This window comes from Epinephelus moara, chromosome 22 (assembly GCF_006386435.1).
Source record: "Epinephelus moara isolate mb chromosome 22, YSFRI_EMoa_1.0, whole genome shotgun sequence".
Lineage (NCBI taxonomy): Eukaryota > Metazoa > Chordata > Actinopteri > Perciformes > Serranidae > Epinephelus > Epinephelus moara.
This window is the reverse complement of record NC_065527.1, coordinates 29,662,353-29,675,217: the sequence shown is the minus strand read 5'-3', so window position 1 is coordinate 29,675,217 and position 12,865 is coordinate 29,662,353. Positions and strand designations below refer to the sequence as shown.

Here is a 12,865-nt window from a genome sequence, read left to right as displayed (position 1 = left end):
GTCTGCCTGCTAGCTCGAAGCAACTGCCATCTTTGTCCTTTAAAAACCTGAACGCCCTTGGCAGCAGCCAATCAGGAACGAGCACCGATCAAATTCACCAATCCTCGCCGGGCTATGGCACACACCTATTTGCATACAGAAAACACAGAGAACACGCACAGAGAACACATGCAGCAAAACACACACAAACAAACTAAACTACGACAACAGTCGTAACAACCTCCAGACACACCAGCACAACATTGTACAATGTATCTTGACTGGAAAATACAGAAGTGGATCAGACACTCAAATGCTGCTCAAGAGTCAATGCCTTGTCAAAAGTGACACCTATATTACTGAGGGCAGATTGAACTTATGATAAAATGAAAACATCTGAACACTTTAACAATTAAACTTTTATAAGATGTTAGAAACATATCAGCATATAAAGCATCTTCTTAAAGTAACACCACAGTCACATCATCTTCTACACTGATGATGTTACATTGAACATGAAAAAACCTGAGTTTTGTCTCTTTAAGTAAATAATGTGAATATTTATTGAAACAGTTTTTTGTTTATTCTGTTCTGCTTTTAAATTTACAAAAAGAGATCAATTACAGACTGTGGAGTTTACATTTTCTCTAAGGTGTTTAAATTAACGTAGATCCCTTTGCAAAAAGAATTAACAGGACATCTAGCAAAATAAAATGGGTGTCATGGTATGAAACCTTTTATATCACACTCTCTTAAGAGTGCGGTGAATATTTTTTTGGTCATTATTTTCTCTTTCACACCTGTAAAACAAAGACCCCCAGGGCGCCGTCAGGAATTTTGGGCCCCATGAAAAAAAATCACATTGGGCCCCTCCTGCGCAGCTGTTGTCACCACATCTCTAGGACCTAACTGACCCATTAAAAGCTTTACATAACTCTAACTTTGAAGGCTTGCAACTGTCTTGCTTCTTGTAGTTCAATAGTACCAGTACAATATGTACTGCTAGTGAGTTGTACATGCAACAGTCTGCATACAGTATGCAATTCACTATTTGATGCAAGATAAAAAGCTGCCATAAAAAATGTGCTGATGGCCATCTTTTACAGTCTAAATGCAATTTTTATTGTAAAATCCCAAAATGGAAAATTTCTTAACATTAATGAAACACTTAAAAAAATAACTTAAATATACATTAACTTTTCAATCAAAATAAATTAAGATCATCATCTCAAAATAATGAAAACAGCAGATTTTTGATAAGTCTGTATCTATTATCTATATTTTTAATTGTATTAGAGATGATGCATTTATTGTTGGAGATGTTCCTCACCATGATGGTGTGGTTATTAGACCGGATGAGGTATTGTATGTCATAGAGAAATTATCACTGAATAAAGCATGTGGCCTTGATCAAATAGCAGCAGAGCATCTAAAATATGCTAGCAGTAGAGTCTCAGTNGCAGATTTTTGATAAGTCTGTATCTATTATCTATATTTTTAATTGTATTAGAGATGATGCATTTATTGTTGGAGATGTTCCTCACCATGATGGTGGTTATTAGACCGGATGAGGTATTGTATGCCATAGAGAAATTATCACTGAATAAAGCATGTGGCCTTGATCAAATAGCGGCAGAGCATCTAAAATATGCTAGCAGTAGAGTCTCAGTGTTGATTGCTTTATGTTTTACTGGATTATTAATGCATGGAATATTTCCAGACTCTATGCTTGCTGTAGTATTAGTACCTGTTGTCAAAGACAAAACTGTAAAGATATCTAGCCTATAAAATTATAGACCCATTGCTTTGGCAAGTGTACTTTCCAAAGTGCTGGAGCAAATTCTTTTGGATAGACTCCAACAATATATAATCACCACTGACATCCAGTTCGGTTTTAAAAGTAAGCATGGCACAGATTTTTGTATTTATGCACTTAAAGAGATGGTTAGTATGTATAGAGGAAAAAATAGTACAATGTTTTTATGTTTCTTGGATGCATCCAGAGTGTTTGACAGAGTCAGTCATGGAAAGCTATTTGCCAAAGTTTTTGACAGAGTCAGTCATGGAAAGCTATTTGCCAAAGTTCAGGAGCGAGGGGTTCCACCTTATATGATAAGAATATTACAGTACTGGTATACACATTAAACAATGCATGCTCGATGGGGTACAAGTACATCTGCACCTTTCCTTGTGACCAATGGTGTGAGACAAGGAGGAATTTTATCACCTGTACTCTTCAATCTGTATATGGATGATCTGTCTAGACAGCTAAACCAGTGTAGAACTGGATGTATGGTGGGAGAGAGGCTTATCAATCACCTGATATATGCTGACGATCTGGTCATTATGTCTCCCTCTAGTGTTGGTATGCAGCAATTGCTTAGAATCTGTTCCTACTACGGTGTGCAGTATGATATTATGTTTAATTCGAAAGAGTGTTATTTTAATTGTGAAAACCAAGGAGGATAAGAAGTCACACTTTGCTTCCTTTGTTCTAGCAGACCAAGTGCTTGGAGTTGTGAACAAATTTAGATATCTTGGCCACATAATCAGAGATGATTTATGTGATGATGATGACATCCAGCGTCAGTGCTGCAAACTCTATGCACAAGCCAACATGCTTGCACAAAAATTTCATAAGTGTACTGATGATGTCAAGATAGCTTTGTTTAGGTCATATTGTACTTCAATGTGTACTGCACACCTGTGGTGCAGGTACAGTGCTGCAAAAATGAAAAAAATCCAGGTGACATATAATGATGCATTTAGGATTTTACTCAGGCATCCAATATAATGATGCATTTAGGATTTTACTCAGGCATCCAAGATGGACAAGTGCAAGCCATATTTTTGTAAGCAGTGATGTGCCCACTTTTCATGCTGGTCTTAGAAAGTTTATTTACAGTTTTATGTGTCAACTTGGCCAGTCAAAGAATGGAGTCATTATGGCCCTAGCGGTGCCTGCACAAAGTGACACAAAATATTTGTCATACTTCTGGAAGCACTGGAATAGATGCCTGTATGTGTTTTAAACCTACTTGTTGTGTTGTTTTCTTTATTGTATTGTCTGTGTTTTTGTATGTATTTTATGTGGACTTGTTTCTGGAATAAAGTTTATCTATCTATCTATCTATCTATCTATCTATCTATAGATGTCATTTAACAGCCATAATTCAATCTAAATGAAAGCATCTAACTGGATTATTTTAATATTGGCTACTTAATGTTTCCAACTGCCCAGCATCCAGTACAGACAGGTGTGGGCTGTTTTTGTTTCATAATAATCATTATGTGGAAAAACAATTTGTTTCAGTTTCTGTCATTAAAACATATTTCGTTTTCTTTTTTGTAATGGTAAAAAAGGGCAAGAGAGAGAGAGAAATTCCCACAGACTCCCTGCAATGGTGCTAACTGGCATGTCATTCAACACAATGTTGCTCACCTTCTTCATTGGGTTGGGGAGGGGTAAAGTTATGGGGAGACAGGGCTGCTGCTTCTGACTCATCTGTTGTTGAGTCTGGCAAAAGGGGCAGGGACAACTGATGTAATATGAATATCTTGCTAAACATTTAGCTGCACTGATTAAATGTAGATTAAAAAGGAGTGAAATGTAGGCTAACACTAGTCTGTAGCTATCTTATTTCACTATGGACATTAAGCTAACAGGTTCATTTCTACCACTCACAGACTACAGGCTACCCACCTTTCTTGGAGAAAAACTGGCTCACATATTGACACCCTCTCCGGATTTTCTTGTAGTACTAGGTAGCATGATGATGACTGTAGCGTTCTAGCGCAACTGCTGACTGCTACTAGGGACCGTCACCATCAGTGCGCTAACGCAGGACCAAACCATTTCATGCAGATACAGGGGGGTGGTCAGTCAATATGAATGTTTACTTTTTGGTCAATGGGGATATTAAACTTTTACTTTTAATTTAAAAATCAGTTTGTTTACATGAAAGTTGTTTAGTTGTCAACAATCCTATATACATATGTTTTTAATGACCATGTGTTCATAGGAAAAAAACATTACTAATGTTATATTTTTGAGATTACACTGCTGAGACTGATACTATGATGATATAATATGCTGATGATATCCTACTTCATATCCCGAATGCAATTCATTCTTCTCAGAATTTGTAGTTTACTCAGATTCATTAAACTTTAAAGACATTTCTAAAACCATTTCTACAGTTAGTATAATAATACAGTTTCTGCAGTAACAAAAGCTTTAAGGAATCTGGAATAAAGACTGAATTTACTTCTACCATGTGTGGGTCATAATTCGATAATGATTACCAGATGAATATTTTGTTACTATCGTGTTAATATTGTGGCATTACATTCACTCACGGTTTAAAGAAACTTCCAAGCAATATTTACATCTTAAACTCAGCTGAGATAAATCTTTTTGTATTTTAGGGTACCGTTTAGACAGCAAGTCTGTTCTTGTACAAGAACACATGAAAAACATTGATCTGATGAAAAGGTCTTTNAATTTACTTCTACCATGTGTGGGTCATAATTCGATAATGATTACCAGATGAATATTTTGTTACTATCGTGTTAATATTGTGGCATTACATTCACTCATGGTTTAAAGAAACTTCCAAGCAATATTTACATCTTAAACTCAGCTGAGATAAATCTTTTTGTATTTGAAAACCATTGATCTGATGAAAAGGTCTTTATTATTTTGATATAATAAGTTACAGCATACAGTAAAACTTTATCAATGAAACATATTATGATAAGCCACAGTAAAACTTTATCAATGAAACATATTATGATAAGCCCCTTTTCCACCAATATTTCCAGGAACTTTTATTACCAGGAATTTGCTTACCTGGGTAAAATAATTCCTGGTAATCTGTGTGGAGGGCGGCACGGTGGTGTGGTGGTTAGCACTCTCGCCTCACAGCAAGAGGGTTGCGCCGGTTCGATCCCGGGCGTGGGAGCCCTTCTGTGCGGAGTTTGCATGTTCTCCCCGTGTCAGCGTGGGTTCTCTCCGGGCACTCCGGCTTCCTCCCACAGTCCAAAGACATGCAGATTGGGGACTAGGTTAATTGATAACTCTAAATTGTCCGTAGGTGTGAATGTGAGCGTGAATGGTTGTTTGTCTCTATGTGTCAGNAATCTTTTTGTATTTTAGGGTACCGTTTAGACAGCAAGTCTGTTCTTGTACAAGAACACATGAAAACCATTGATCTGATGAAAAGGTCTTTATCATTTTGATTTAATAAGTTACAACATACAGCAAAACTTTATCAATGAAACATTTTATGATAAGCCCCTTTTCCACCAATATTTCCAGCAACTTTTATTACCAGGAATTTGTTTACCTGGGTAAAATAATTCCTGGTAATCTGTGTGGTTTGCATTTCCACAGCACCTCAAAGTTCTGGGAAATTTATGTAAGTTAGCATGATGACGTAGATGATTTAGTGTGTGCCCTGTATTTGACTCCTCTAGCTTGGCTGGTTACGTGCTGGTTGAGAGTTGGGGCTGTTTGTTTAAAAGTATTTTACGATAAGTGTCAAACTAAGTTAGTCTACATACAGGCAGCTGTCATTTGAGCTTATAACTAACAATTCACTATCAGCCAAACTAGCGTGCTGTCCTTGTGTAAGACTTAGTGTCGGTGGATGAGAGACTGTGGGCGGAGCATATTGAATATCGCTGTCTACATGTTTACATGTTTACGCTTGCTGAACACGTGTTGATAAATTATTGGCTTGTTACTCACTAAGGGTTAATGTCACTTACAGTAACGAGTGTAGCTGCCGTCAACTCGAGTCATTTTCAAGTTATCTTCACTCAGCTCAGCTGTTCACTGGTTACCGTGTCACGTCGGTGTGTGTGTGTATGTGTGTGGAGGAGATCAGCGCTGGCCCAAAAGAATCGATACTGTTAGCGCTGATCAATACTACGGTCTTTAATAATTTAGCTCCGGGGCTAATTTAGTACTGGGTTTCGGTACCCATCCTTAATCTAAACAGAAACAAAGTGGAGATTGTGGAAATGAAATACAGTTTGCAGCGGCTGCAAGCGTGTGCTCCACCGATCAGTGTTCTTCGGCAAACAGCCCCGCCCCTCAAGAATTCCGGGTAATCTGAAAAGTCCTACCCCCCCTACTAGGTACTTTTTCCGGGCTAAATTTGGGGTTGAGGGAAAATTTTTTACCCGGGTAATTTCAGTGGAAACACATGGAGGTTTTTCAAAATTCCGGGTAATTGATAAACGTTCCGGCAGGGGAAAAGGGGCTATAGTGTGGGTGACAGCAAAAACAAAATAGAAAGACTGAATTGCAGAGTGCAGACTGAGAGCAATAGCAGAGTAAAACCAGTAGCAGAGTCCCAGTGAGTCAGGTCAGGACTGGGAACACTGGTCTCTCCTCAGTGTCTCTGAGAGTGGAGTCTGGGAGCCCTGGGTGGCCTCACAGGTCACAGAGCCCACCTTCCTCCACTGGTCTGCAGGGAGCCTCAGGGTGCTGCTCCAGCTGTAGAGCCCGTCCCTCTCCAGCACCCTGGGGCTCCTGCTGCTGTTGCTGTCCACCTTCCAGGTCAGACTCCAGTCTGAGGGGAAGCCCTTGTTGACCAGACACGTGAGCGTGGCCTTCCCCTGCTGCAGCTCCTCACTGGAGGGGGGCAGCACGATCCACTGCAGGCAGAGAGATTAATAATATTTTTATGAGATAAACTAAACTCTGTCTTTTTGGTTGTAGCAGAAGTGACTACTAGTTCTGCTGGTCTCCCTCAGACTGGATGAACCTGGTCTTTAATGTTTCAATTCCCTCTTTGAGCTCAGTAACCATGGCAACAGACAGGCGTCACTGCTGAACCATGACAGCAGGTTACAGTACTAATAAAATAAACTGGTACACTTCTCCTCCAGTGTATATCTTTCAGTCCATAAATTCTACCAAACACAAATGGTTATCATTCACTCATCTGTATAATATAATATGAAGAAAAACATAAAAAAAATTCAAAAATCGATTTGTGTAAATATGTCCCACAGTGATGTTCACTTGTTTGTTAATGAACAAATATTTGTCCATCAAACTCAAACCAGAAACGCATTTTCATAAGCACTGATACATTCCTAATCAATACTTTGATAAAGTGATTGATCCATTGATAGTCAGCATCATCAGAGTAATCCAAGTCCCTGTTGGAGTCAGTCAGAGCATTTCCATAGAGAGCCACTTTGCATCAGCAGCACCATGCTCCAGTGCTCTGGGAGAGTTTATAGTCCTGAGAGTTGAACACTGGATGACTGACAGCTGTCCTTCATGACAACAGAAGCCACAGAAATCCTCCTCATCAAAAACATGACTTTGATCTCCGTCCTCATCTGGACTCTCCTCTGCTGCTGCTTCACAGGTAAAGTCCAGAGAATCAAACTCCTCTCCTCTATCAACATCTGTCCCTCTGAAATGAAGCTGACAAAACCATGATGCTGCTTTATGTTTGTGTCTCTGTATCCTCAGAGTCCAGAGGTCAGGTCACAGTGACTCAGCCTGGAGCAGTGAGCTCTGCTGTGGGAGGCTCCGTCACCATCACATGTAGGACCAGTCAGGATGTTTATAGCTCTAACCGTTTAGCCTGGTACCAACAGAGAGATGGAGAAACTCCTAAACTGCTCATATACTATGCCAGCACTCGAGCATCAGGGATTCCAGGTCGTTTTACAGGCAGTGGATCAAACTCTGACTTCACTCTGACCATCAGTGGAGTCCAGACTGAAGATGCAGCAGTTTACTACTGTCAGAGTTATCATGACATCAACAGTCAAGCTGTGTTCACACAGTGTAAAAGTGTCGTACAAAAACCTCCCTCAGTCAGACTGAACAGAAACTGAACTGACTGCTGCAGCTGGAAGCTACTGCAGAGACTGATACACTTCACTGAGGATACACACGCGCACACACACACACACACACACACACACACACACACACACACACACACACATTTAGATTTAAAACTGTAACTTTCCTAAATCTTTTCACGACACTTTTCTTTTTCAAGCAAATGAAACCTATATAGCACTACAAATATACTTATTTTTAAACAGGTCCTCCAGGAAACCAGTGTTCAGTATCATGTGAAACCAAGTGAACTGTAGGAGCTAAATGGATGTTTCATGCGGCTTGACCTGGCTGCTGCAATTTGCACGGTTGTTGCCACGGCTTCCTTGGCTGTGTCGAGTTCAGACAATAAACTGCAGGTTCCAGTTGCAGAACAACCATCATGTTTATTCATTCCAACAAAACACAGGTTCAATGAATGTCCATTTCTTTATCCTTTATTCAAACTGAACACACAGCACGTTGTACACTGTACCGCACAACAGTGGTCAAAAACCTTTTGCTCCTTCAGGTTGAAACACCTGACAGAAACAATGTTGTTCCTACCTTTATACACTAGTGCTCCAAGTGCCAATACAGCGCCACCAGTGTACATCCATGGTAAACACAATTCATGTCTGCTGAGTGGAATGACATATTTGGCTCTTACATGAACTTTGACATATTTTAAGGCACATTGTCAACATGTTTCTTTTCCTGAACCTAACCTACGAAACTTTACCTTTCTAAACCTAACCTACTTTACTTTACTTTTCTAAACCTAATGTACATAACTTAACATTAAGCACTAAGTTGTTAGGTATGACACAAACCATTGTATGTGAGTTTTCACAAGACACCACACAAACTGTTGTATAACGATACTTTGAAAACCAACAAGCCCTGATCATGAGACGTTACTGACCTCCTAGTGTTTAGGCCTGTATAACATCATTAATATACTGTAGGAGGGTGCCTGACTGTGTAGACCTCTAAAAGTGATCACAAGTTTCTTGACCTGGATTTTTTCTGTAGGAGGAAGTGAGCAACAAAAATGAAGACAGTGATATAAGATCTTTTTAAGGACCTGGTCAAAGGCCATATGACAGCCCACTGGACCACTGGTTAGTGATGCATGGATGTGAAAGACATGGCAAAACAGTAACAACAGAGTAAATGGACAAATAGTGCATTGAAATCTTCATCTAAGCTTGAGGCCAGGGGCGTCGTTTCAGCAAAAGCTAAGGTATGGCAATATGACATGACGTCACAGAGCTACTGATGATGGAGTTTCAAAAATATGAACTTATATAAAACTTCACTTTGGTTTTTGACCTGTCAGAAGTACATACTATGGTATTGAAAACTGTTTCAAAGGACATGAAGCTGTTTCTCACATTCATAATACCTAATGTCTGCATGTAATGCACGACTTGGTGAGAGCAGTGAAAACATCGGACCTATTTCGGCGCATATTTCCGCACCACGGACAGCGAGCAGGGGTTTAATTATCATTAGTCATGTGTTTACCTTCACAGCAAATAAACAAAATAAAAGCTAATTTCTAGAAGATAACCAAGGGGTCCGGTGTATGAAACACAGTAAAACAAAGGCCAATTTGGTATAATATTGTATAGGCGAATTTATTGGAGTGTCTCCAGAGACCGAAAATGCAAGCTTAACATGCCGACATGAAGAAAAAACCCCACATACAATCAGACAGGCTTCAAGACATCATTTAGACAGGCTGTCTACAGCAGCAGAGCAAAATGCTTTTACAACACACAGATAACTCACATAACTCACATAACTCGCGGAGGAGCGAAGTGGCGAACAATTTGATTCAATAACACTCATATTCACTAACACTCGTATTCACTGATGAGCATATTATTGACCTATTTAAGTGCAATACAATGAAAACAACCAGCCAGTGCGCCTCAGACTATCACATCTGATCACTTGCAACAAATATGAAGGACATTCACAAGTAAGATGACTACAGAACCTCTCTTTTTTTTTTCTCCCGATTCCAAGGTATGGCAGCTGCCATACCTCGCCATACCTAAATGACGCCTATGCTTGAGGCACACCTACACAACATTTTATATTGTATCTTGACTGAAAAATACAGAGGTGTATCAAACACTTCAAATGCTGCTCAAGAGTCAATGTCTGTTCAAAAGTGGCATTTATATTTCTGAGGGCAGATTGAACAGATGATAAAATAGAAACATCTGAACACTTAAACAATTAAACTTTAAAAAGATGTAAAACATATAAAAATCTCAAACATCCTCTTCAAGTAACACCATAGTAAAATCATTTTCTACACAGATGATATTCAATTATACATGAAAAAACCTGCAGCTTCCCTTCCTCAAGTTAATAATGTGGACAGTAACTGAAGCAGCTCCTCTGTTTACTTTAAATTTGTAAACAGGATCAATTACAGACAAATTTACAATTTCTTAAAAGTATTTAAATTAATGTAGATCTCTCAAATAACAGAACGTCTAAAAACACCCCCACTATAGATGTTAAGACATTCTTACAAACAGAGTCAACTGTATTTAGTTGGAGGAAGCCAAATGAAATTCTCTATGACAAAATTTTATCATTCTTTTATACACCATTCTGTAGTGAACCATTGAAATAAACTATGCTGTAACCACTGAGGGATACACACCATGATATGTTGAGGACAGCTACAGCTGACTGACTCTGTGTGTTTGCATATGTGTCCTGCCTCTCTGCTCCCTGCTGTTAAGAGACCAGTGTTGATCAGTGGCTGTCCAGGCCTTTCAGAGCCACTGACACGCTGACAGCACAATGATGATGTCACTGATTCTACTGCTGGCCACCCTGGGGCTCCTTGTTCAGGGTGAGACTCTCTTCTGAAAACTTTGCTTCAGGATGCAACCAGGTTCACCTCAATGATGTTCTGCTATGATGGAGAAACACTGAAACAAGCAGCATTTACCTTCTTCCATCTGTTCTCCATGTTAAAGAAATGATACTCTTCTGTCTGGATGTTGATCATCTTTCTCCAAACTGGATTTGTCTCAAAAACCCTTCTGCTCTTTTTCATGTTTTCCAGATTCATCAGGAGAAATCATCGTGACTCAGTCTTCTGGATCTCAGTCTGTTGTTCCAGGACAGACTGTCTCTATCACATGTAAAGCCAGTTCAGATATGAGCGCCTACCTTCACTGGTACTTTCAGAAACCTGGAGAGTCTCCCAAACTTCTAATTTATTATGCTACAACTCGTCAGTCTGGTGTTTCAGATCGTTTGAGTGGAAGTGGATCTGGAACTGACTTCACTCTGACCATCAGTGGAGTTCAGACTGAAGATGCAGGAGTTTATTACTGTCTACAGAGTGGTTACAGCCTCCCGTTCACACAGTGATACAACGTTGTACAAAAACCTCCTCACTTGGAGAGGAACTGATCTGACTCAACAGCTGCACAGACACTGAAACACTAGTTATATATTAATAGTTCTAATGACTGTTGTTGCGTAAATGAGATACATACTCAAAAAAGTAAGATGGAGAAATATAGATAGTGTAATATTAACACAAATAATTAATACATTTCTGAAAATTAATGATATTTCTCTCTAAGTTGTAAGTTAAATAAAAACATAACAATACCAATTTTAATTCAACTTATTAGGTTAAAAGTTTTAAAGTTATATTTCAGTGAAACACACTGAGACTTTTTCCAATGATACATGAAAACAGAATGTAGTACAATAAGACATTAGCAGTTCCATCAGTTNAAAAACATAACAATACCAATTTTAATTCAACTTATTAGGTTAAAAGTTTTAAAGTTATATTTCAGTGAAACACACTGAGAGGTTTCCAACAAACTAAGACTTTTTCCAATGATACATGAAAACAGAATGTAGTACAATAAGACATTAGCAGTTCCATCAGTTTCATTTTATTTAAGATTGAGTGTTTTATGTAGATTCAATGCACCCACATGTAGACTTTAAAAAATGTGACAAATGTTATTTTTACATACTCTTTATTTTTCTTATTGATGAGGTTTTTATTTCAGACCTCGATATCTTTTTAGTTGAAGTCTTTGGAGATGTATTTTAAGGACTGACTATATTGTCTTGATGAAAATGAATGTTCATGAAACAGGAATCCTCATTCACCTCAGGGTGAAGATATACCTGGGTCACTTTACATGGAATGGTTCATGTTCTAAAAAAATCAGCAACACCAGCATTAAAGTCCGTGGAAAGCAAATTCAATGATTTGCCTCTAAACACATTAAACATGTTGGAAAATGGTTACAGAAAACATGTGAAAAGTTTGGGGATTGTGCATTATCGATTTGTGGAGTTATAGCCTCAAACTGTTTGTCATCCTCTCAATTTTTTTGATTTTCTGACCCTGCAAAAAAGGGATACGCCGTCCATGATTTGGTATACATTTTTACCAGAGTGTCATTGGTCAGGAGATATGAACTTCAGTTTATATGCATTACTATGTTTGACTCTTTAGATAACTATTTTCAACTTTTATCTGTTTTCATAAAGCAGTCCCTGCTAGGGCTGAACGATATGGACGAAATTTCATATCTCGATATTAGGGGTGTGAATCTTTCACTCACAAAACGATCCAATTCAAATCTCGATTCACAAGCTACGATCCGATTCAGGGACGATTCATAAAAAATAGTTAACGATTTGGTACGATTCGATCCGATTCGGTTCAGTTCGATTCAATACAAATGGACAATTTAACCCCAAGTACTTATTTTTACTTTATGTTACTGAGAAGAAAAAGAAAAAAACATAAATGTAATTTCAAAATAGTATCCTTTTGTTTATTTAGTGTCCAAGAGACAATACACCAGGCCTACTGAACATTCAACATAAATTCAGACAACATAAACTTATCTGAGGTTAGATATCAAAAATAATAGTTGTTATAAAACAAAAAAAGTTGCCTATTAAAGGCAAAAATTCAGTTCAAAATTCAGAATTAGTGCTTCAGTCACT

General features: G+C 38.4%; 1 protein-coding gene and 3 gene segments (V, D, J or C); 2 read left to right on the top strand and 2 right to left on the bottom strand.

Moving 5' to 3' along the window:
- Nucleotides 1-12,865, bottom strand: part of LOC126383951 (gastrula zinc finger protein XlCGF26.1-like) — a 141,124-nt gene that overhangs the window by 54,890 nt on the left and 73,369 nt on the right. The gene's annotated exons all lie outside the window — the stretch shown is intronic.
- On the bottom strand, nucleotides 6,292-7,281 carry LOC126384259 (Ig kappa-b4 chain C region-like). The segment is given in 2 exon segments: nucleotides 6,292-6,645; nucleotides 7,255-7,281. Coding segments are annotated over 2 exon segments (318 nt in total).
- Nucleotides 7,213-7,863, top strand: LOC126383975 (Ig kappa chain V region 3381-like). The segment is given in 2 exon segments: nucleotides 7,213-7,370; nucleotides 7,478-7,863. Coding segments are annotated over 2 exon segments (462 nt in total).
- On the top strand, nucleotides 10,546-11,248 carry LOC126383977 (immunoglobulin kappa variable 2-29-like). The segment is given in 2 exon segments: nucleotides 10,546-10,721; nucleotides 10,938-11,248. Coding segments are annotated over 2 exon segments (363 nt in total).